The sequence below is a fragment of the Balaenoptera physalus genome (assembly GCF_965194825.1).
Source record: "Balaenoptera physalus genome assembly, chromosome: 2".
In the NCBI taxonomy this organism is placed as follows: domain Eukaryota; kingdom Metazoa; phylum Chordata; class Mammalia; order Artiodactyla; family Balaenopteridae; genus Balaenoptera; species Balaenoptera physalus.
This window is the reverse complement of record NC_138883.1, coordinates 149,767,069-149,788,974: the sequence shown is the minus strand read 5'-3', so window position 1 is coordinate 149,788,974 and position 21,906 is coordinate 149,767,069. Positions and strand designations below refer to the sequence as shown.

General features: G+C 49.6%; 3 protein-coding genes across 8 annotated transcripts in view; 1 reads left to right on the top strand and 2 right to left on the bottom strand.

Annotated features, from left to right (window-relative positions):
* TM2D3 (TM2 domain containing 3) overlaps positions 1-21,906 on the bottom strand; it is a 187,458-nt gene that overhangs the window by 17,434 nt on the left and 148,118 nt on the right. The gene's annotated exons all lie outside the window — the stretch shown is intronic.
* PCSK6 (proprotein convertase subtilisin/kexin type 6) overlaps positions 1-21,906 on the bottom strand; it is a gene marked incomplete at its 5' end in the record, with an annotated part of 193,450 nt that overhangs the window by 171,203 nt on the left and 341 nt on the right. The window lies entirely within an intron of this gene.
* Positions 20,905-21,906, top strand: part of LOC309654727 (uncharacterized protein) — a gene marked incomplete at its 5' end in the record, with an annotated part of 31,885 nt that continues 30,883 nt past the window's right edge. Inside the window, 2 exons of the mRNA XM_082449140.1 lie at positions 20,905-20,932; positions 21,390-21,873. Of these exons, the coding sequence (XP_082305266.1) occupies positions 20,905-20,932; positions 21,390-21,873 (512 nt within the window). The remainder of the gene's footprint in view (positions 20,933-21,389; positions 21,874-21,906) is intronic.

Genomic DNA, 21,906 nt, shown 5'->3' with positions numbered 1-21,906 from the left:
CCGTACAGCGTTAATAACCACTTCCTGTTTGGCACTGCCTGATTCAAATCAATTTTTGCTCAAATAAATTCTTAAAATTTTCAATATGCCTTGGTTTATCTTTTAACAGTGGTAAGGAGGTGGCTGTAAGGAGCAAATGAGATCAAGCATGTAGAGCAGTTTCTGGCCCAATAAGCGTTTACCATCCTTGTCATTGTCACTGTCATCATCCTATCACCATCGTCATCCTCTTCCTCATAATCCTCCTCCTCCTCCTCCTCATCCTATCATCATCCTTATCATCATCATCCTCACCATCATTACCCTTATCATCATCATCATCCTCACCATCATTATCCTTATCATCATCATCATTGTCTTCCTCAGTATTTTCCTTTGGAACGTACAAGTGATCCCCCACTGCCCAGTCCTCCAGTATCACTTCCACACCTCCCAGCCAACTTACCACATTCTACTGGTTGGTTATTGGTGCAGGTGTCTCCCTGGCTGGAGAGCAAGTCCTGAGACCAGCTTGCCTCCTTGGTGCTCTCTGTGTTCCCGTAGCAGCTAAGTCAGAGCCTGCCCTTCCCTGAACTGCTGCTTACTCTGAGCAACTTTAAGAGGTGGTTTCTCTCTTGTTATAACACAAGACCCCCTCCTTCCTGATCGTCCATGAGACACTAGAAGCGTACTACAGCCATTGTGATGCATGGCTGGCAGACACTACCTCAACTTCCAAGACTTTCTCTTCTACCCGCCTCTTCTGTAGAGGTTGTAGGATCTAAAATCCTGATTTCTCAGACTCCCTTGTAGCCAGCATAGCCAGGGACATAGTTCTATCCCATGAGCTGTCAGCACAAGTCCCTGGGGAAGGTGACCTTTCCTGAATAAAAAGGGAAAGACTTCACCCTTCCACCTTTTGCCCCCAGCCCTGTCTCCTGCCTGGAACTTGGACGTGAGGCCTGAAGGGGAGGGAGACACCGACAGGCCCCGCGCCAACCCTGGAGGGCCCATCTCCGGACCTGCTGTGTGCACCTTTGTTTCAGGCACCATCTTCTTGTTTAGCAGCTGAATGCATCCCGAGCTACTGTCCCACGATGCTCTGAAATTGGTGGCACATTGTCCTATCCCCCAGCAGAATGAACACTCTCCACTCTCAGCAGGGGAGCTTTCAGATTACCGCTTAAATTAAATTGCAGCAATCTGATCATTTCATATTTCAGCTCTCACACCCCAAGATGGACTGTGACCCCAGGATGCCACGAACACCCAGCATTCCACAGCTCCTCCAAAGTCAATACGGAACCAATCCAGGCAAGATGTGGGGGAGGAGCTATAGCAGGCGCTGGTACATGGGAGTGGGCCCTGGGCTGGTGGTCAGTGTCCACGCGGGAGGCCTGCACAGAGCATCTGTTGGTCCAGTGGGCTCACTCACAGCTGCCCTAATAACCACCATCCCCTTTCAGTCATGCAGATGTTGAGGTCCACACCGTGATACTCACGAGAACGCTATTTAGAAAGTGATTATTACAATCATACGTTATAGATCAATGCATGACTTGACACCCAGAGATGTGAACAGGCTTGTCAGCTGCTGACCAATTTGCAGACAAAGTGCTGGGATTAGAACCCAGCTCTTCTGACCCTACAGTCTGTGTTTTGGCCACTGGCTCTGACTGCAAGAGCCACCAGATCAAAATAGCCTGATAAAATGAAAAACACCCATTGTGGGGAGATTTGGCTCTTACAAGAAGAGCAGCAGAAGAGAAAACAACCCACCTCTTGCCCTCCTGTTCCTGAAGTCTGATTATGACTCTTGCTCATTGAATTAGGAGAGTCAGTGCTCTGTGCAATCCCTCCTGAGTGATGTCAAGACTAAAAACAGTTTGGGAAAAGGATAAAATCCAGCATCCCCAGGCACACTCTTCTCCGTCAGGAGTGAAAGTGGACCTGTCGGTTGTAATCAACAGGCAAACGCACGTCGTACAGAGCTGCTCCAGGCCCCAGGTTGCCGGGTCCAGGTAACAAACTATTCCTTCCTGAGCTTCTGCGTTGGCTCTCAGGTGCCCACACAGGCTCACTGATAATAAGTTTTACTTAATCTAAAATTTTCTTTCATCCTCCAGAGAGGATCATTAACCAATTAATTCCAAGCAGGAGTTGTCCTCTTTTGCATCCATGGTGATGGACATGAGTCTGGCTGAGCGTACCAGGCAGGGGGACGGCTGAGGAGGGCGCATCCCATGTGGGGCTGGCTGGAGCGGCCACTGGCCAGGTGCCTCTCTGGGAGCCGGTGGGCAGGCTCTGTGGCTGGGGTGTCCTGGCTTCCCAAACCATGGCTCACTGGCTCTTTCTTGGTCTGGCTTAACTTCTACCTTTCCCACCCTAAACTTTTCACATCAGCTCATCTTTTCCCAAAGAAAAGATGAAAGGTATAAGAAGCAGTATGTCTGAAATCTTCTCCATGACACCTTTTGCTAGCTTTGAAGTCCTACTTTAAAAACAGACGGTGCCTTCCTAGTCTGACTCCAATGCCTGACACTGAAAGGACATATCACTACCCTCTTTTGGTATTAACAGTAATCACCGTGATGATAATATTATTAGTATTAACATGCATGAGTGTCCACTTCGGGCCTGGCTTTTTCCAAGCACCTGTCAGGGTAACTTCTGTTCTCCAGTAGAAAAAGCACAAAGAGGTTAAGTTACTGGCAGTAAAGAGAAGCACCTTCTTTCATGCCTTCATTCATTCGATTTTTATCTTAGAAGGTAGTTCTGTTGTTTTCCCTTTTGAGTGTGTATTTTTAAACTCCTTATTCATTCATCAATTCATCCATTTAAAAGCATTTGTTTGATTCCAGCTTTTCTAATTTAAGGGGCTACTTAGTTTTTTGTCCCATTAATATGTTATGTCAGGAATCAAAAATCCCTTGTTTTATATGTGGGAGATAAGGCACTGTCCTGGCTGCTAGAACAAAGCAGGCAAATTATGGCTATTTACATATTTATCATATTTAATACATTTTATTTTGCCAACTCCTCTTAAAGCACATTAAGTATTTAATTAGTTTTATTTCCTTTTAGAACTATGACATTTTATTTGTCGCTATAACGTAATTAGTGTAATGTCTTTGTTTTCCCCTTGAGTCAGCTAACACTTTCTCTTTTTCATTATGAAATATTTTCTGTTTCCTTCCAAGTTCTCTCCTAACCAAGTCCTTATTTTTTTTTTTAATAAATTAACTTAGTTTATTTTTGGCTGCATTGGGTCTTCGTTGCTGTGCGCAGGCTTTCTCTAGTTGCGTTGCACGGGCTTCTCATTGCGGTGGCTTCTCTTTGTTTTGGAGCATGGGCTCTAGGTGCGTGGGCTTCAGTAGTTGTGGCTCACGGGCTTAGTTGCTCCGCAGCATGTGGGATCTTCCCAGACCAGGGCTTGAACCCGTGTCCCCTGAATTGGCAGGTGGATTCTTAACCACTGCGCCACCAGGGAAGCCCCCAAGTCCTTATTTTAATTCACTTTCCCTGTACAGTGTGCTCTAAGACGATTTTATTTCTGAAAAATGTCACATCTTCCTCTCAGTACTAACACTCTCTTCTTACTTTATCATTGTTCCCTATTTTCACTTAACGTCCTTTCATGGCTATTATGTTACATGTTCCAAGTTTTATAACCCTCCGGCATTCATTTTAATAGAATTAGGAGAATCTATAAATAAAAGAAGCTTCCTAGAATAACGCTTTCATTCTTCTCCACTCTCCCTACCCCCCCCTTCTCACACATGCCCTAAATTTACCAGCAGACGGGGAGCTTCCTCTCTCAGGCAGAGATTCTCTGGCGAGGAGCCTGAGGGCAGTACCTCTGGTGCATCTGGCCTGGGGCAGCCCCGAGCAAGGCAGGGGCAGGATTCCAGCTTAGGACAGACCTCCGTCAGGACTCCGTGCAGGACGGTTGCTAGTCCAGCTCTCCAATCCGATGACTCAAGAGAGGCTGAAAATTCTGTACAAAGTCAATAATTCAAATTCTGGAACTAGAAAAGCACTGCAGAACAGGCCCAAGGAGGTAAGTAGCAGGCCAGCAACCCAGACCAGTACCGCTGTGCCAGGGGTGTCTGTTGCAGGCTTATCTACCTGTAGGAAGGTCCTTCAACAGCAGGACTCTGCTCCTTTACGTGGACTGGGTGCTTCTCCCCAGGCTGAAGCTCTGTCCCTGGGAAACGAGCAAGTTAAGGGCTCAGGGAGCCACAGTAATCCTTCCAGATGCAGGCGTGACCCCAGAACACACCTTACCAAAGCAAACGTCCCCCAAACCCAGATTCCATGGGGCTTTCTCTGATGACCCCACTGACCCCATGAAATCCCTAGGCTTCTCATCCTTATCTCTACACACAGATTTATGAGTATGTCTCCAAGGACAGCAGGGGATGTCTTCCAAATCTGTCCTATCCCCACCACAACCCTAAAGATCCTTTTCTCCCAACATTTTATTGTGAAAATTTTCAAACATACAGCAAAGTTGAAAGAACTGTACAGCAAACACCCAAACACCCACCGCCCTGACTCCACCACTGACAATCGCTACAGTGACTCTATCACATTCCTCTCCATCTATCCATGCCTCTATCCATCTGTCAATCCATCTTATTTCCAGTGCATTCCAAAGTAGACTGCAGTATCAGTACACATCCCCTAAATACTTCAATATATACATCATAATGGGGAGTTCAATACTTGCTTACAGATTTTCTCTTTTGAAGTAAAATTTACACATAGGGAAATGAGTAATTGTTAGTTATACACTTGTTAAGTTTTCATAACCGTGTGTACCTGTGTAGCCCAAGCCCCTATCAAGAGGGAGAACATAGCCATCACCCCCAGAAAGTCTCCCTATGCACCTTCCCAGTCAATCCTCACCCCATAGATTAGTTTTTATTCCACCACAGATTGGTTTTGCCTGTTCTAGAAATGGAATCAGATGGCTCTCTTGTGTGAGGCTTCTTTCACTCTGTACAAAGCCTGAGATTCATCCACGCTGTTACATAGCAGTTGCCTATTCCTCTTTATTGCTGAATAAAGATGCCCATCGAAGGAATACATCACATTGGTTTATCCATTCTCCTGTTGGTGGACCTCAGAAACTTAAGGAATTGTGATAAACAAGCTCAACAACCCAGGAAACTCCATAAGCCTCTGGGGGAAAAAAAGTCAAAAAGAGTTTGCCCCCAGATTGCTGAGAAACCAGCAGGGGGACAGGCAGGCTGGTGTCTTGCTCTGACAGATGGAAACACGTGTCCGTCTGATTCTCTCAGCAGAGCACCACGACCTGCTGGGGAAACCATGGCACCCGCTCCTGCTGGCCACAGGAAGGCTAGTCACAGCGGCCAACATGTCATCTTCTGCTATGAAAGGCTGATGCAGAAATCAAACTGGGCTCAATGCTAACAAAACTCCCCCAAAAGACCTCAGGACAAAGGCGGTCATTTAGAACAAACTGGGCAGTTCCGGCGAGATGGCTATTCCCTCCCGGCTGCATCCATTGTCTATAACAATCTTTGAGCATCTCTTCCGTGCCCAGGGTGCATGCAGAAACACAGCCCCGCCTGGAGACTTGGAGCCTAAGCCATACAGCCTGACCACACGATTCAAATGAAACACAAACACTGAGGGGAGAAAAGCAGCGGCGAGCACGCCAACAAGTTTCCTTGGCTTTGCCGGGAGAAAAGAGGTCTCAGTGGAGGCGCCGAGTCATTTCAAGACTCCCCCGAGGAGGTGAGTGTGCTGGGGAGGCCCCGGGGAGGAGGCTGAGCGGTTGACTGGACCCAAGACAAGCCCAGGCTGCTGGCACAGCCGTCGGCACAGTTCAATGCACCGCAAGTGACAAACTTCAGGAAAGGAACCAACTGCTGGAAAGTAAAACCAACCTTTACTGAGACAAACCAACTGGCTTGAAGAGAGGCTTTTCTAATGGTTCTATGTAGCAATCGAACTTCTGACACAAGAAGAAAACAGAAACACATCCAGGGCTCTTTGCAAGTAAAAGTCAAGTTGGAAAGTGGAAAGATGCTCCTGGTTAGGTTGTGGAAATGCACTTCCTCAGGTGGAGTAAGAATGACACAGCTTGTCCTTATGTGGGGTGGTCAGTCCTGGCCCCTGGCCACGAGCCTCAGAGATGGTCTTCCTGACTTAGCGAACCCACCTCTACCTCTGGGGTTTGTTTGGATTTCAAGGCTACTTGGTGTGAGAAGTAACAATTTGGTTTTAGGGTGTTCCTGGTGTGGCCATATATCACAGGACGGTAGAAAACCATGTTCCTTGAGAAAGCAAACCAAAAAAAAAAAAAAGACCTAGAAAGTACCAGAGAGTTCATTTTGTACAAGGACACAAAACTCTGGGAACAGAAAGCTTCCTTTCCCATAAATGGGCTTTTGCATCTTGAACTTAAATGGAGGGGTGTGAGGGTGTGGAATCGACAAAGTTGTGGTATATAAACTTGTTTAAGCTACTGAAACAAATCCCGCTGCTTGTTTGTGGCTAATAATTTCATATTCCTGCAAAAGAGAAATTGAGACGTGCCTAAGATCTCAGGCATGAACGACTACTATCTATCTATCTATTTATTTATTTATGGCTGCGTTGGGTCTTCGTTGCTGCGAGCAGGCTTTCTCTAGTTGTGGAGAGCGGGGGCCACTCTTCATTGCGGCACACAGGCTTCTCACTGCAGTGGCTTCTCTTGTCGCAGAGCACAGGCTCTAAGCGTCCGGGCTTCAGTCGTTGTGGCACGTGGGCTCAGTAGTTGTGGCTCTCGTGCTCTAGAGCGCGGGCTCAGTAGTTGTGCGCAGGGGCTTAGTTGCTCCGCGGCATATGGGATCTTCCCGGACCAGGGCTCGAACCCATGTCCCCTGCATTGGCAGGCGGATTCTTAACCACTGTGCCACCAGGGAAGTCCATGAACGGCTACCTTGATAGCAAAACAGAAATAAGGTTTCTTTTCTTTTTACAGAAATTAGGCTTTATCAAGAGGAACCCAAATAGGGATATTTTTGCTTGTTTGTTTATGTTTAGGAAAACAGCAGAAGATCAAGACATGTGTTAGACCAAGTGCCTAGTGGCCAGAAATGGACTTATTTTTCCGTGTTAAAATCTGTCTTCAGCCGGACATACCTAAATAAACCCCAACTGGGACAAGGAGGCACAGATCCAGGTACGTGGGGTCTAGCAGGGCTGCAACCACGCACCTCTGCCGTCCCCTCCAAGAGGACACTCGGAGAGTTAACGGTGACGCCGAGGCCCCGTCTCCAGGGGCAACGCCAGCCGGACACACCTTTACCCACTCAGTCCTTTGCATGGTGCCAGGCTTCACGCCAGGACCCGATAAATGCCTGCTGAATAAAAGCAGTAGCAAGTGAATTCCTCTGCCCTCTAATGACATTGTACCCAGGACTTTTCTTCCTCTCTTGGTATTCTCCTCTCTGCCCTGCCCTGCCCTGCACCCCTCCTGACGACACACCTCCTGAGGGCTCAGCCAGTGGGAGGTACCAGCCAGGTGAGGAGGCTGCATCCTCACCACCCCAGCTCTCACAGGCTCTGCTGACCCTGTTTCCTCCCTTTGTCCCCTCAGCCCAAGGTGGGTAGCAGCTCCCCCCTGTGCTGGCCAACAGCCTTTGTTGGTTTCTGTCACCCAGCTCACACGTCTAGAAGCAGCCCCGCTGTAAATGTGCCTCTGCCTGAGCCGTTGAGCTGGATTGCTTCCCGATGGGACGCAGATTAATGCTCCCACGCATGGCCCACCTGCTCCCCGCTTCTCCTCCCTTTGCCTATGACAACCCGTGGACCCTTCCAGGTCTGGTTCAAAGGCCACTGGTCACAAAGCCTCCCTTGAACCTCCCAGGTGAAAATCAGCCCCGCTCTCCTATCATCCTAAAGCATGTGGACTTCACCCCTGTATTATTTCCAGTATTCCTCTTGCAACGGTTACTTAAGTTCTTTTCTGCTGTGGGTAGGGACCCTGCCTTGTTCACTCTGAGTTAGATGAAGTGACCAGCCCAAAGCCCTGCAAACAAAGGGAACTCCGAAGTTTACTTCCGAGAACAAGCAGCAAACACACCCTCTGAACAACGTTCAAAGTAAAGTGACAGACGGGAGAGTCTATTTACAAACAGGAGATTCATATCCACAATATAGCGACGGCACCTACGGATCATCAGGAGAAAAGAGAAATAACCCAACTGAAAAATGGGCAAAGAAGATAAGTCGCTCAGAGAAGAATTAAAGTGATTAATAACTTTATGAAGAGGTATTTAACAGTAATCAGAAAAAGGCAAAACAACCACGAGAGCTCATTTTCACCTGTAAGAACTAGCAAATTCGAGCATTGATGACCTCCCCACAGGACCACTGAGGGCCTGGCCTCCACACAGTTCTGGGGTCAGTGCCACTCGGAGCCGCCTGCCTGGACCGACCCCCCCCCCTCCCTGCCGCCCCCATGCCAAACACAGCTTTGCCTCAGCAGTTCCCCAGTCTCTGGAGCCAGACCATCTCAGTTCAAATCTTGGCTCTGGCACTTACAAGCTCTGCAAACATGGACAAGTTACTTAACCTTTCTGTGCCTTGGTTTCCTCATCTGTAAAATGGGGATAATGACAGTACTTACTTCACAGGGTTTCTAAGATTAAACGAGTCAATTCCAGGAAAGCACATAAGGGCCAATAGGTGTCTGTAATTGTTATTCACTACTATAACTACTACTTGTTTTTGCTATTATGTATCCTACAGAAATTCTCATACATGTGTACAGAGAGGACAAATAAGGATGATCACTGCAATGTTGTTTATAATATCCCCCAGAAAAACCCCAAAAACCTGGAGGCAAATCAAATAACATTAAGTCAATGCTGTAAACCAAATATGTCACTTCAATACAATAGTTTTAAACTGTTCCAAAAGAATGAGGTAGATCTCTGTGTACTTGCATAGAAAGCTTTCCCAGATGTATTGTTAGGCTAAGAAAAGCTAGATGCAGAAAAACATGTTTGGCACAATCCCATTTATGTAAAAAATAACCCCCTAAACTCTCCATGTAAGTGTGCTGATGTGTTTGTGTAACAGGACACACAGGTACTAACGTGTGGACAGTGGTGGCGTCTGAGGGGAAGGTTAAGTTGAGGATGGGATGAGGGGAGGAAGGAGATTTGGGGTTTTCCCTTTTTATACATCTGCACTGTTTGAATCTTTATGACGGGAGAATATTTATAATACATGTGTAACTTTATAAAATAAGGAAAAAATACTGCATACAATCCTTATGAATTGAACTAAGCACAGGTTATCAGGGTGGGGAGACGGGGAAAGTGACGGGCGCGGGAACCAGGGCTGTGAGGCCTGGTAGCAGGCAGCTGGGCAGGGACGAAACCCGTCCACCTCCTTAGCCGGTGCTGGCATTCCAGACCAGCAGCAATATCCACCTTCCCGAGGACTCACAAAGAATCCACTGACCTAAATGTCAGGGGAAAGATTAGGTAAGTTATGGGCCAGCCACTAAATGATGCACTGAGCAGTCATTAAAAATTGCACCACAGGGACTTCCCTGGTGGTCCAGTGGGTAAGACTCTGCACTCCCAATGCAGGGGGCCCAGGTTCGATCCCTGGTCAGGGAACTAGATCCTGCATGCATGCTGTGACTAAGAGTTCACATGTCACAACTAAAGATCCCACGTGCTGCAACCAAGACCTGGCACAGCCTAAATGAATAAATAAATATTTTTTAAAAACTGCACCACAGAACAGTTATAGACCTGGGAGGTACAGGTGCAAAACTGTACAACCCTATTTGCCTAAGACATTTGTGTGTGTGTATCCATATATACAGATATATACGTGCACACAAACACACACTCTCACACAGTTAAAAAAAAAAAAAAAATGAAAAGAAACGGTCCAAAATGTTAACAGTGATTATCTTTGGGTGGAAGAATTATAAATGATTTTTTAAGTTTTCTTTGTTCTTTTCCATATTTTCCAAACTTTCTATACAGTGTATTCTTTCTGTATTATACAAAGAAAAATCAAGTAATGACAATTTCACATCCAGGCTGTGCCACTCTCTGTGCAACCCTGGGTCATGAAGCCCCTTCTCTTCGGTTCTGGTTTTTTTGCTGGGTGTCCGCTTGACAGTTTTCTACTCTCCTCCCGGCTCCGGTAGGCTGTGTGAGGCATCCAAGGAAAGCTCCCCGCTCCTGAGGCTCTTAGACTCCAAAGCTTCGGGCTTATCCATTCCTGCATGGATAAGCCTTTGAAGTGAAGCCCCGGCCCAGAGGCCTGAGAAGAAGGGAGGGTTCGAAGGTACAGCCGAGCCCTCCGCCTCGCTGGGAGGGTGCAGGTACCTTCCCAGGGCACCCCTGTGTCTCAGCCTTCCCTCTGCCTGGACTGCACCCTCTGCCTCACCAGTTAGAAGACCCCGACTCCAGCTCCCCGGCCAGCCCCACTGCCACCTGCTCTCCGCAGCCTTTCCCGACGTGGACACTGGAATCGAAGGCGCCCATGTGGAAAGCCTTGCTCTGACCTGGACTGAGCCTTAGTGAGTTCCTCAGCTGCTCGGTGCCTCAGTCTGCTCCTCTGTGTAACGGGGTTAATAGGGCTCTGGGGTGATGATCAGAGCAGTGCTTGGTGAACAGGAAGAGCAGCGCAGGGGCTGGCCGGTGGCAGTGGTGATGGGGGTCCTGGAACCCAGTGGCCAAGTGACCCCCTTCTAATGAAACACAGTCACCAGGTGCTTCTGGGAGGTGGTGTGGGAGCAGAGGGCAGGGCCGGGGCCTGAGCAAACAAAAAGAACAAAGACGCTGACCACAAGAGGCTGCGGTCTGGTGGGGAGACAGACACCCTCGCAGGCCGTGGCCCTGGAGCCTGGGAGCCAGAGCTCAGCCCTGCTGGGCAGCAGACAGGTCAGGAAACAGCACTTCAGCTCATCCTGAAGAGGAGCAGGTTCTCCAGGTGGACCACATGGGAACGGGCACCCAGGTTAAAAAGCTGCCCCAAAATAGCAGGTGCAAAAGAAAGAAAAGGCATATGGATCATTTCCAGCACAGCAGAGGTGTGGACCGGCTGGAGCATCTGGCTACTGTGAGGGGTTATGGGTGGAGGATGGAGAGGCAGGGACAGGGGGACAGCTCGCTCCCCAAGGGCTGAATCTGTCAGGCTTTGCTGTGGAGGAGCCTCTGTGGGTTTCAAAGCAGGGAAACAACAGCACGAGGTGGGGAACAGCCTAGAGAGCAGTGAAGCAGTAACCCAGGCGCTGTCAGAGGCAGGGAAAGGGCTGCAGGCGAGACCAGGAGACAGAGAGAAGGAGCTGCAGCCAGCAGACGGGCACCAGCAGAGGAGGGAAACTCAGCGATGCCCTGGTTTCTGGCTTGGAGGACAGGGTGAGGACGGGTGAGCAGGGGAACAGCCTCGCCTCCTCCAGGCCAGGGGACCCCAGGCCCTTATCTGATGAGCGGGCCAGCCTGCCCTCCCCCTCGCCCCCTCCTGCCCAGACTGTCCACCCGGGGGAGTCTGACAAAGACCCCGGGTTGGGCTGGGGCCTTTCGGGGGCAACGAGGTTCTGGTCGAGTAAACACAGGAGGTCATCTCTGAGAACCGCAGCACAAACAAAAAGGGGAGGTCTGGACATCGAGGTCCCTTTCGAGCACCCGACCGAGACGCTGGACACAGTTTATCCACCCCCATGGTGGATGGTCCGTTTCTTCCCACTGAGAAGACAGTCACCCAACAAGGACTCTGTAAGTGACAGATGCTGGCCAGCGGTAGGAATTTATGAAGCCCCAGGAAGGGTTAGGGAGCTGAAGCCCACGGCCCCTTTCTGGCTGGATCGTGCCCCACGGTGGCCCATGGCTGTCCAGCCCTGTGGAGCGCAGCTGGTTTGTGCCCAAGCGGCCAAGGGGGAGACAATGAGACTGTTTCTTCCTCTCCACGGTGCCACCGACTTGACACTGAGGGCATTGATGGGCTGGTTACCATGGGAACTCGAGCTGCTGATCCCATCCCATCCTGTGGAGCGTGAGGCTCCCTCCAGACAGCTGACGGCTATTCACCCCGTTCTGCGCAGCACTGGACCAAGGGCCTTGTGCCTGCTGCCGGGTCTTCAAAATCCTCCAAGAGCAGAGGCACCGGACCTCAGGAAGACCCAGGACTCAGCAGGATGATGCGACCCTTGGGATCTGAAGCATCTACGGTGGGCTCCAGGGCACGGCTGGGCCGCAGTGTGTAGCCGACCAGACCTAGGAGCAAACTAGAGCATCACGGGCTGGCTTCTCCCCATGCATCCGCGCAGAGCCGGGAGGGGCCGGCTGAGCCTGACTCTGAGAAGCAAGGGATTAAGATAAAAGGTGTGGCTGGAGATGGTTGGGTCCAGACACCGAGAGGAGCCTGACCTTGCTCGGTCACAATGCTCACATCCTGCCCTCCACTGAAAGGCTCTCACAGGGCAGGGGCCACCTTTTCCTTATCTCTGAGGGCCCAGCACCCGAGCATGAGCACATAACAAACACTGGCTGAATAAATGAGGGCGTGTCTGCTGGGCCCAGGCCGCCCTGGGAAGACGGCTCTGCCATCAGAGAAACGGCAGAATCGGACCTGATCTCAGAGGGCAGCCAGACGGCCGATGTGGACTGAGGCACCACAAAGTCCAGAGCCCAGGGGCAGAAACACACAAGCCAGCAGACAGGGTCAGGATGATGGAGGTTTGGGAGCCCAGAGGGCACATCTGCAGAGCTGGGGAAGTCAGGTCCAGCCACAGACGGCCAGGAAGGATGAGGCGCTGACCAGGTGGGCGGGGGAAAGCCATCCTAGGCAGAAAGAACAGCACAAGGAAGCTGAAAGGGAAGCAAGTGCACGAAGTGAGGGGATCAGCGGGGCCGGAGCTGAAGGCAGCGGACTGGGCCTGCACGGCGTGGACGGGTGAGAGGTCTAGGCCTGTGCCGGGCGGTGGTGGGGAGAAGCCGGGGGGACCTAAGAACCATCCAGGAGGCCAAAGAGACAAGCTTGGTTATGGACAGGACAGGAGGCACGGGAGCAGGGGAACAGTGGTGACTTCCAGGCCTTGAGCTTCAGGTGGACGGTGGTCCCTCCCGTGGACGGGGACACACAGAGAGAAGGAGGTTCGCAGCAAAGGAGGATCGTCCTGTGGAGAACGTGCAGACCTTGAGGGACTGCATGTGGCATCCTAGGGAGGGGTTGGTTTTTTTCCCTCCACGTGGAGAACTGTGAGTCTCAATGCTGATGAGAAGGAGCCAGCGCAGGCTACTCAGGATGGAACACGCCACCTCCAGCACCCTGTGTGCACATAAGCAGGTGGCAGGAAGGAGGGACGGCGGCTGGCGGGTTTGTCCGCTGCTCACCCTTGTTTGAGACACAGAGGTGAGGTTCCTCTGCCAGAGGGGAGGACGGGGCAGGCGAGCCGAATGGGAGGGCTTTGGGCCCTGGCCTGTCAGTCACCGGTTTGTAACCTGCAGCAAGTCACACTTTACCGGACCTGACGTCTCTTCACAGTGAAACAGGCCCTGTGACACCTGCCTGCAGGTTGGTATGAGGCTCCGTGGACGACAGCACCCCCAGGGAATTGCCCGCCAGGCGCAAGCACACGCCAGGGCCTCCGGTCAGTGCGAGGCCACGCCACAGTCCAAGCTGGAAAGGAGACGGCGCTCACAAGCGCAGCTCAGAAGGCCTCCCCAGGCAGGGTGCTGGGAGGAGCAGGGGGAGGGTGTCAGCGCCTGGCTGGGCTGGGTTAGACCAGAGGAACTACTTTTTAGAGGCAAAATCTGTGCAGAGACTCAGAGACCCCGAGGATCCCGGAGTATTCCCCAGGATGTGGACAGTCCTGAAAAGCCCAAGACCAGGGAGGGGGCCCCAGACAGTCCTCAGGCTCTCTCACCCCATCAACAGCTGTGTTTCTCATTTGCACCCTTGGTTTCTGCCTAGAGAAGCTCAAGCCCTCCCAAGGGACCAGACAGTCAAGCCAGCCACCCCGGCCTGGTTCTGAGTCCCCCTCGGACGCTGCCCTTGGGAGCTTTCCCGGCTCCATGTGCTGCAACTCAGCCTGGCACACCTCTCTCCACCGCCGCCCCATCAAATAAAACCCCGTCCACTTTGATCCATTACCATCCGAATAAAGATAGCAAGTGGGAAGGTGTGATACTACACAAGCTTCACAATCCCAATTTTGTTTGTACCCCCGGCCCCAGCTCACACCAGAACCTCTCCCTTGCCATTCGCAGGCCAGCCACCAGCATGGCTCCTGGTTCACAGCATAAAAGACAGCCTCCAGCCGAAAATCAACACCAGAGAACTACGCTGCAGGTGACTGGGGAAGCTGCAGGGCTTCCCCTTGCCCCTCCCAAGCCCCCAACACTCCCTGGAACAAGTTCTGGCCCATTATTTTAACACCCGGCTAAAGCTTCAGCTTGTTTTCAGTTGTAAGAACAAGCCGTCCGCAGCATGACAATTTTCCTGTTGACAAGTGAATGACAAAGGCCCACCTGAAATTCTGAGCCAGGTATGCTCCACTCAGCAGCTATTTTAAGTAAAACTATTTAAGGCAAGTTCAAAATCATTGAAGGCTCTTAGATCTTTTAGGGCCCTGGCAGCCAGCCTATCGTTTTATGTTCAGACTCAGAACCAACAAATTAGCTCAATTCCCCAGGCAAAGCAGAAACGTAAGGGCAAGCGTGGTGCCTCAGTGCCACCTTTAAGGTAAACATCACTTCTGAGAGCTGCAGACGTTGAGCTGCTGTGATTTGGTTTGTGCAAATGGCTTGCTTCCTTTCTTTTCACGTGAATACACAACTTGTCTTTTCTCGGAGTCAGCAATGTCAAAGGTAACGATGTAGGTCGGAGGCCACCTCTGCCACAAACTGACCTGAGGGAGAAGGAAGCCTGGCAGAGGGAGAAGGCAGTGGCCAGCAGCAGGGCTCCTGGGCTCTGGGTCCAGCTCTTTCCCAACAGCCGCGTGAGCTGCAGCCAGGCATTGTTTCCCTAGGTCACCATTTCCTTGACAAGTGGATCAGCCCAGCCCTGGGGAGTGTAAAGCAGGGGCTTCTCATGCTGGGTCCACAGCTACCTGTATGCCCACAGGTGGCCCAGAAACACAGTGGTATGTGTGTATGATGTGCATTTTTCTTTTCTTTTTCCCCCCTTTAACATTACATGTGTATCTGTGTATGTGCACATGTGTAGGTGTACGTGTATACCCATATAAATATGCACATGTGTATATGCATGTACATATGGATGTCTGTATACAAGTGTATATATATATTTATTTTATTCATTTATTTATTATGGCTGTGCTGGGTCTTCTTTGCTATGTGCGGGCCCTCCCCAGTTGCAGCGAGTGGGGGCCACTCCTCGCTGCAGTGTGCGGGCCTCTCACCACAGCGGCCTCTCCTGTTACGGAGCGCGGGCTCCAGGCACGCAGGCCCCAGCAGTTGTGGCTTACGGGCTCCAGAGCGCAGGCTCAGCAGCTGTGACCCTCAGGCCCAGTTGCTCCGCGGCATGTGGGATCCCCCCGGACCAGGGCTCAAACCCTTGTCCCTCACATTGGCAGACAGATTTTTAACCACTGTGCCACCAGGGAAGCCCCTACAAGTGTATATATTACTATATATGATATATTTTGACACAAAGAAAAGTGCAATACACTTAAACATGATTTTATATATAACATATATATTACATATATGTCTACAAAGTGCATTAGGAATTAGAACACTGCAGATGAAATTTGAAATTCTACTACTAACTAGAATTTGCTGCGGATCCTTCCAGCCCAAGCTTCTATACTTTTACTACATGTGTAAACATTCATAAATATTACAGAATGGCTCAGTGTTTTTTCAAATTTACATAAATACTATTACATTGTGCATTGGCAACTTGCCTCTTTCACTCAACATTATTTCTGACATTTATCTATGTAGAAATGAGTGAGCTAGGCATGTATCTAAGTATTGTTGAGTACCCCATGGTGTGGCTATTTCGATATGTCTCTCCATTATTCTGCTGATGGATATTTAGGTTGTGTTTCCCTTCTTTTAAAAATGCCCCTGTGTTTATTCCGGTACAAGTCTCCCAGTGCACCTGTGCAAGAGTTTCTCATGACAAAGCTAAGATGTGGACTTGCTGATGTGACCTGACCCCAGATTGCTCTCCAAGTAGTTGTCCCCATTTCCACTCTGTCAGCAGCATCTGAAAGTCCCAGCTCCTCTACAGCCTTGGCAACACTTGATACTAACACGTTCCCAGTCTGCCAATCCGATAGGTGTGAAATGGGATTATTGCCTGAAGGTGCATTGCCCCAACAGCTCCCAGGGAGGCTGGGCATCTTTTCTCATCGGGGTTTCCTTTTCATTCAATTCCCTATTCATATGCCTCCCCATTTTTGTACCTGGCATTTATCCTTTTTCTCATTGATTTATAACTTTTTAAATAATCTACGCATTAATCTGTTATATGTTATAAATACTTTTCCTACTCTCTTATTTGCTTTTCAACTGTTATGATGCCTTTATTATACAGAACTTTTAATGGATCAATCTCTTCCCTTTTTTATTTGATCTTTTTGCGTCTTTTTTTTTTTTTTTTTTTTTTTTTGAGTCTTGTTCAAGAAATCTTTTCCTTTCTCAACCCTCCTACGCTGTTGGTGGGAATGTAAATTGGTACAGCCAGTATGGAGGTTCCTCAAAAAACTAAAAATAGAACTACCATATGATCCAGCAATCCCACTCCTGGGCATTCATCTGGACAAAACTCTAATTCAAAAAGACACATGCACTCCTATATTCGTAGCAGCACTATTCACAATAGCCAAGACACAGAAACAACCTAAATGTCCATCAACAAAAGAATGGATAAAGAAGATGTGGTACATACATACAATGGAATACTACTCAGCCATAAAACAAGAATGAAGTAATGCTGTTTGCAGCAACAGGGATGGACCTAGAGATTATCATACTAAGTGAAGTAAGTCAGAAAAAGAAAGACAAATACCATACGATATCACTTATATGTGGAATCTAAAATATGACACAAATGAACTTATCTATGAAACAGAAACAGACTCACAGACATAGAAAACAGACTGGTGGTTGCCAAGGGGGCAGGAGGTGGGGGAGGGATGGATTGGGAGTTTGGGGTTAGCAGAGGCAAACTATTATATATATAGGATGGATAAACAACAAGGTCCTGCTGTATAGCACAGGGAACTATAACCAATCTCCTGGGACAAATCATAATGGAAAAGAATATGAAAAAGAATGTATGTATATGTATAAGTGAATCACTCTGCTGTAGAGCAGAAATTAACACAACACTGTAAATCAACTATAATTCAGTAAAATAAGTTTAAAAAAAAGGAATCCTTTCCTTTCCCTATGTCATAAAGGCCTTCCATGGCAGTTACACATTCAGGCTCTCATTCCATCTGGCGTTTGTTGTTACGGAGTGTGAGGTGAGGGTCTGGCTGCCCTTCCCTGTGGGGAGTCAGCCCTCTCAGCACCGTTTACTGAACTGTCCGGACTTCCCATCCACATGAGCCTCTTCTGCTCACATACAAGCTCCCACATATGCCTGGGTTGGAGTCAACTCCACCGATGGACCAGACCATCACTGGGCCAAGGCGGAGCTGCCGTGATCACCAAGGCTTATGGTGGCAGAGACGCTGCCCATCTTCCTTCTCAGAGTCGTCTCTGGTATTCCAAGACCCTACTCTTCCTTTGTGTGATTTCATACTCCATATCAAAACCTGTCGGCACTTAGGTTGCTTCCATGTCCTGGCTATTGTAAATAGAGCTGCAGTGAACACTGTGGTACGTGACTCTTTTTGAATTATGGTTTTCTCAGGGTATATGCCCAGTAGTGGGATTGCTGGGTCATAACGTAGTTCTATTTTTAGTTTTTTAAGGAACCTCCATACTGTTCTCCATAGTGGCTGTGTCAATTTACATTCCCACCAACAGTGCAAGAGGGTTCCCTTTTCTCCACATCCTCTCCAGCATTTATTGTTTGCAGATTTTTTGATGATGGCCATTCTGACTGGTGTGAGGTGATACCTCATTGTAGTTTTGATTTGCATTTCTCTAATGATTAGGGATGTTGAGCATCCTTTCATGTGTTTGTTGGCAATCTGTATATCTTCAGATGAATGGATAAAGAAGATGTGGCACATATATACAACGGAATATTACTCAGCCATAAAAAGAAATGAAATTGAGTTATTTGTAGTGAGGTGGATGGACCTAGAATCTGTCATACATAGTGAAATAAGTCAGAAAGAGAAAAACAAATACCATATGCTAACACATATATACGGAATCCAGAAAAGAAGATGGTTCTGATGAACCTAGAGACAGGACAGGAACAAAGATGCAGACATAGAAAATGGACTGGAGGACACGGGGAGGGGGAAGGGTAAGCTGGGATGAAGTGAGAGAGTGGCATGGACATATATACACTACCAAATGTAAAACAGATAGCTAGTGGGAAGTAGCCGCATAGCACCGGGAGATCAGCTCGGTGCTTTGTGACCACCTAGAGGGGTGGGATAGGGAGGGTGGGAGGGAGACGCAAGAGGGAGGAGATATGGGGATATATGTATATGTATAGCTGATTCACTTTGTTACAAAGCAGAAACTAACACACCATTGTAAAGCAACTATACTCCAATAAAGATATTAAAAAAAGTTTTTTTAATTAAAAAAAATACTTTGTTAAAAAAAAAAAAGTAATACCACATGGTTTGAACAGTAAATGCCAATATGCCAAATTCCACTATTAAAAGATAAAAATTCTCAAATTGTCAAAATCAAAAATAAATAAATCGCTCATACCTGGCTTAAAAAAAAAACAAAACCTATCAGTACCACAACTAGACGACACTGAATTTACACGTTAATTCAGGGGACCTGTGACAGTCAGCCCTCCCATCATGAACATAATCTGTCTCTCCATCATTCAGGCCTTCTTTCTCCCAATGCTTCTTTAAATGTTTTGTAATCTTCTCCACAGAAGTCTCGCGCTTCTCTAAGATTTATTCCTAAGTCTTTAACAGTGCCTATGCTGCAGGGAATTATAATTCCTCTCATCTTTGCAGCTGTGGCCACTGTCGGGCAGCTCCTGTTGATCAAGCACCCACTCAACTCATTAGTTGGTCTCCAGGTTCTCTCGGATTATCCTTGTGGCTAATTTTGTCATCTGTCAAGAGTGACATTTGACTCTTCCCAATCTTTATTCCTTTTTTTGTAATTTGTGTTGCATTATCTGGGGCCCCTAGGGCCAAAAGAGGCTCATTCGTCTTGTTCCTGATGATGCATATTTTTAAATGGAGCGGATCCAGAGCCTTTATCAGACTCTGAAGGGGACCCACGATTCAAGAAAGATGAAAAACCACTGGTCTAATTTACCTTTGCACCACATAAAATAAACAGAATCAGGTTATCAGTTGTATGAGAGAAAGAAAGTAAAGCAATCAAGCCAGAACTTGAGCGCAGCAAAGACCCAGGAGAAAAACAGTCAGGGCAGGTACCGGGCATAACACTAACTGCCCATGAAGGGTTTGGGGAAAGAGTCACCCAAAGGAGACCTGGGACCAGAGAACGTAGCAGGAGATGAAGTGGACAAATCACAACTGTTGGAGGGGACACACTCTTGTTGTGTGAACACAAACAGCTTCCAGCCCGCGCTTCACCGCAGTTCATTCACCCATAAATCAAAGCTAATAATATCTACATCTTATTTATGAGTCACAAACTCTCCTGGCTGAAAAAGGCAAATAAGGTTTTTAAAGAGTTCTTACTGAATAGGTAGAAGGTGGAGTGCTCCAGGCCTTTTCCACATTAGCAATGCACTTGGGGGAGGTGGGCAGGAAAGCGGGTTTGGGAATAAAGAATAACAGGCCTTCCTTGAGTAACTGCACGTGCGCGCGCGCACGCACACGCACACGCACACGCACACACACACACACACACACACAGTCGCCTGACACAGCTCGTATCCCAAACCAACCAGCCCCTCGGTTTGAGAGCGCCTCCAGCGGCAGCCCCCGAAGCACGCCCACCAGGCTGAGCGACCACGCTGTGTGCAGTCCACCCTGGCTGCCCTGGACCAAGTGGGGAGACCCTGAGACGCTCCCCCAGAAGGTCCCGGGTGTAGGGGTGCACACCCTGAGCAAACTTCTCTCCCACAGGCAAAGTGAGGACAGCAGACTTCATGCACAAGCAACTCAGTGAGTCAGAAAGAAGTTGTTTCAAAGATCGGGAGCGGCCAGGGGATTGGCATTTCTGATCCCCGAGGACAGAAGTCATGAGGGGGAGTCACCGTGCCTCTCTCGGGCAACGTCCAGGAGCTCTCCACTCAACTTCAGTTCCCCTCTGCTCATTTAATTATAAGAGCCAGGAACCCAGGCACTTTGTAATTTACCATGCCATTTAAAAGTCACTTTTAGCGGAAGACAAATTGCTGGGCCATCTGGGCAGAGCAGCCAAGTGTAGCAGGAGCTGGGGCCCTAAGCCAACAGTGTAAGCAAGGCACCGGATGGACCCTGAGGAGCCCCTTCTTCAGTCTGGACCATGAACCAGGGAGATTTAGGAACCACAGGGAGAATTGAAGCCAGTGCTACCCAAAGGCAAATCTTAAATCACAGGATGTTTGGAGAGACTTGAGTGGTCAAAATACAACAACAAAAAAAGATATACAAGGATGTGATGGGTTGTTTCAGACACACTCTAACCTGCGATGTGAAGTATAGTTGAAACGGGTAGAACCCACTTTTCCCGAAGGTGGCACATCTCACATTAGCAGCATCCGGACTAGACTCAGGATGCAAAGAGATGTCATTTACATCAGGGCCGCACCACACTTTGCTAGCTTCTGTCACGGATAACGATGAAACTAAATTTAACGCTGCTTGGCAGTAAGGCTTGAGTTATGAGCGCGCGAGTCTCTGTCACTCCATTTGATCCTCTAAGTGTGTAGTTTGTAGGAGATTTGTTCACCGTACGGAGAGGTCCACTGGTGGGACCGCACATTTGAGCCTGCTGCGGCCCCTCCACCCGCCATAAATCAGGATCAACCCGCCGCACTGCCACCCCGCAGGGTCAGAGCAGGAAAAAGGGACCTGCCACCGAGGTCCTTTGGAATTATGCAGCCTCTGTGCCCGGAGCTTGTCTCCTCTTGCTAACTGACAGCAGTCCTGAGAGCGAGGCCTCGGGAGAACGCCTGGCTCCCCGGCCAGGGTCAGGCCCGGCAGGTGCTCTGTGGCCAGAAAACACAGGATCATCTCAACCACTGCACACGTACGCACTGTCACTGCCCGGACAGATGGAGAAGACGGGAAGTGACTTGCCTAAGTTCACACATCTGGTCCGCAGAGAACTACCATCAGAACCCCGCGCGGAGGCCCAGAAACAAAGACAACTCCCTCCACCCCCGCCGTCGCCGCCAGAAGCCTGGAGGGGTTTCAAACGCGGGACAGCCGCCTCCGACCCTCGGCGCGACTGCCCGGTCCCGCGCCACCCGGAACGCCTCCCCGACGACGGCTCCCGGGCACAGGCACCAGCCGCCCTCCCTCCGGGAGTCACGGACACTTAGGGAGCGCACGTCACCCCCGGAGCCGCCTGCCCCGCCGGCGCGCGCACAGAATCCTGAGCCCCGCGCGGCCCGTCGAGGTCAGAGGGCCCGGCGCGTTGGGGCCGGGGTCGGCGGCGGGACGAGCTCGGGGGACACGGAAGACGGCTCCCGCCACAGGCTCCCCTCCCGTGCGGCTGGGCAGGTGCCCGCACCCGGGTCGCTGCCCCCGTCGCGCCGGGCCTGCCCCGGCGTCCCCGCCGAGGGCCCCGCGCGCCGCACTCCCAGGCGACTCCCTGCAGGGCGGCCCCTTGCGCCGCG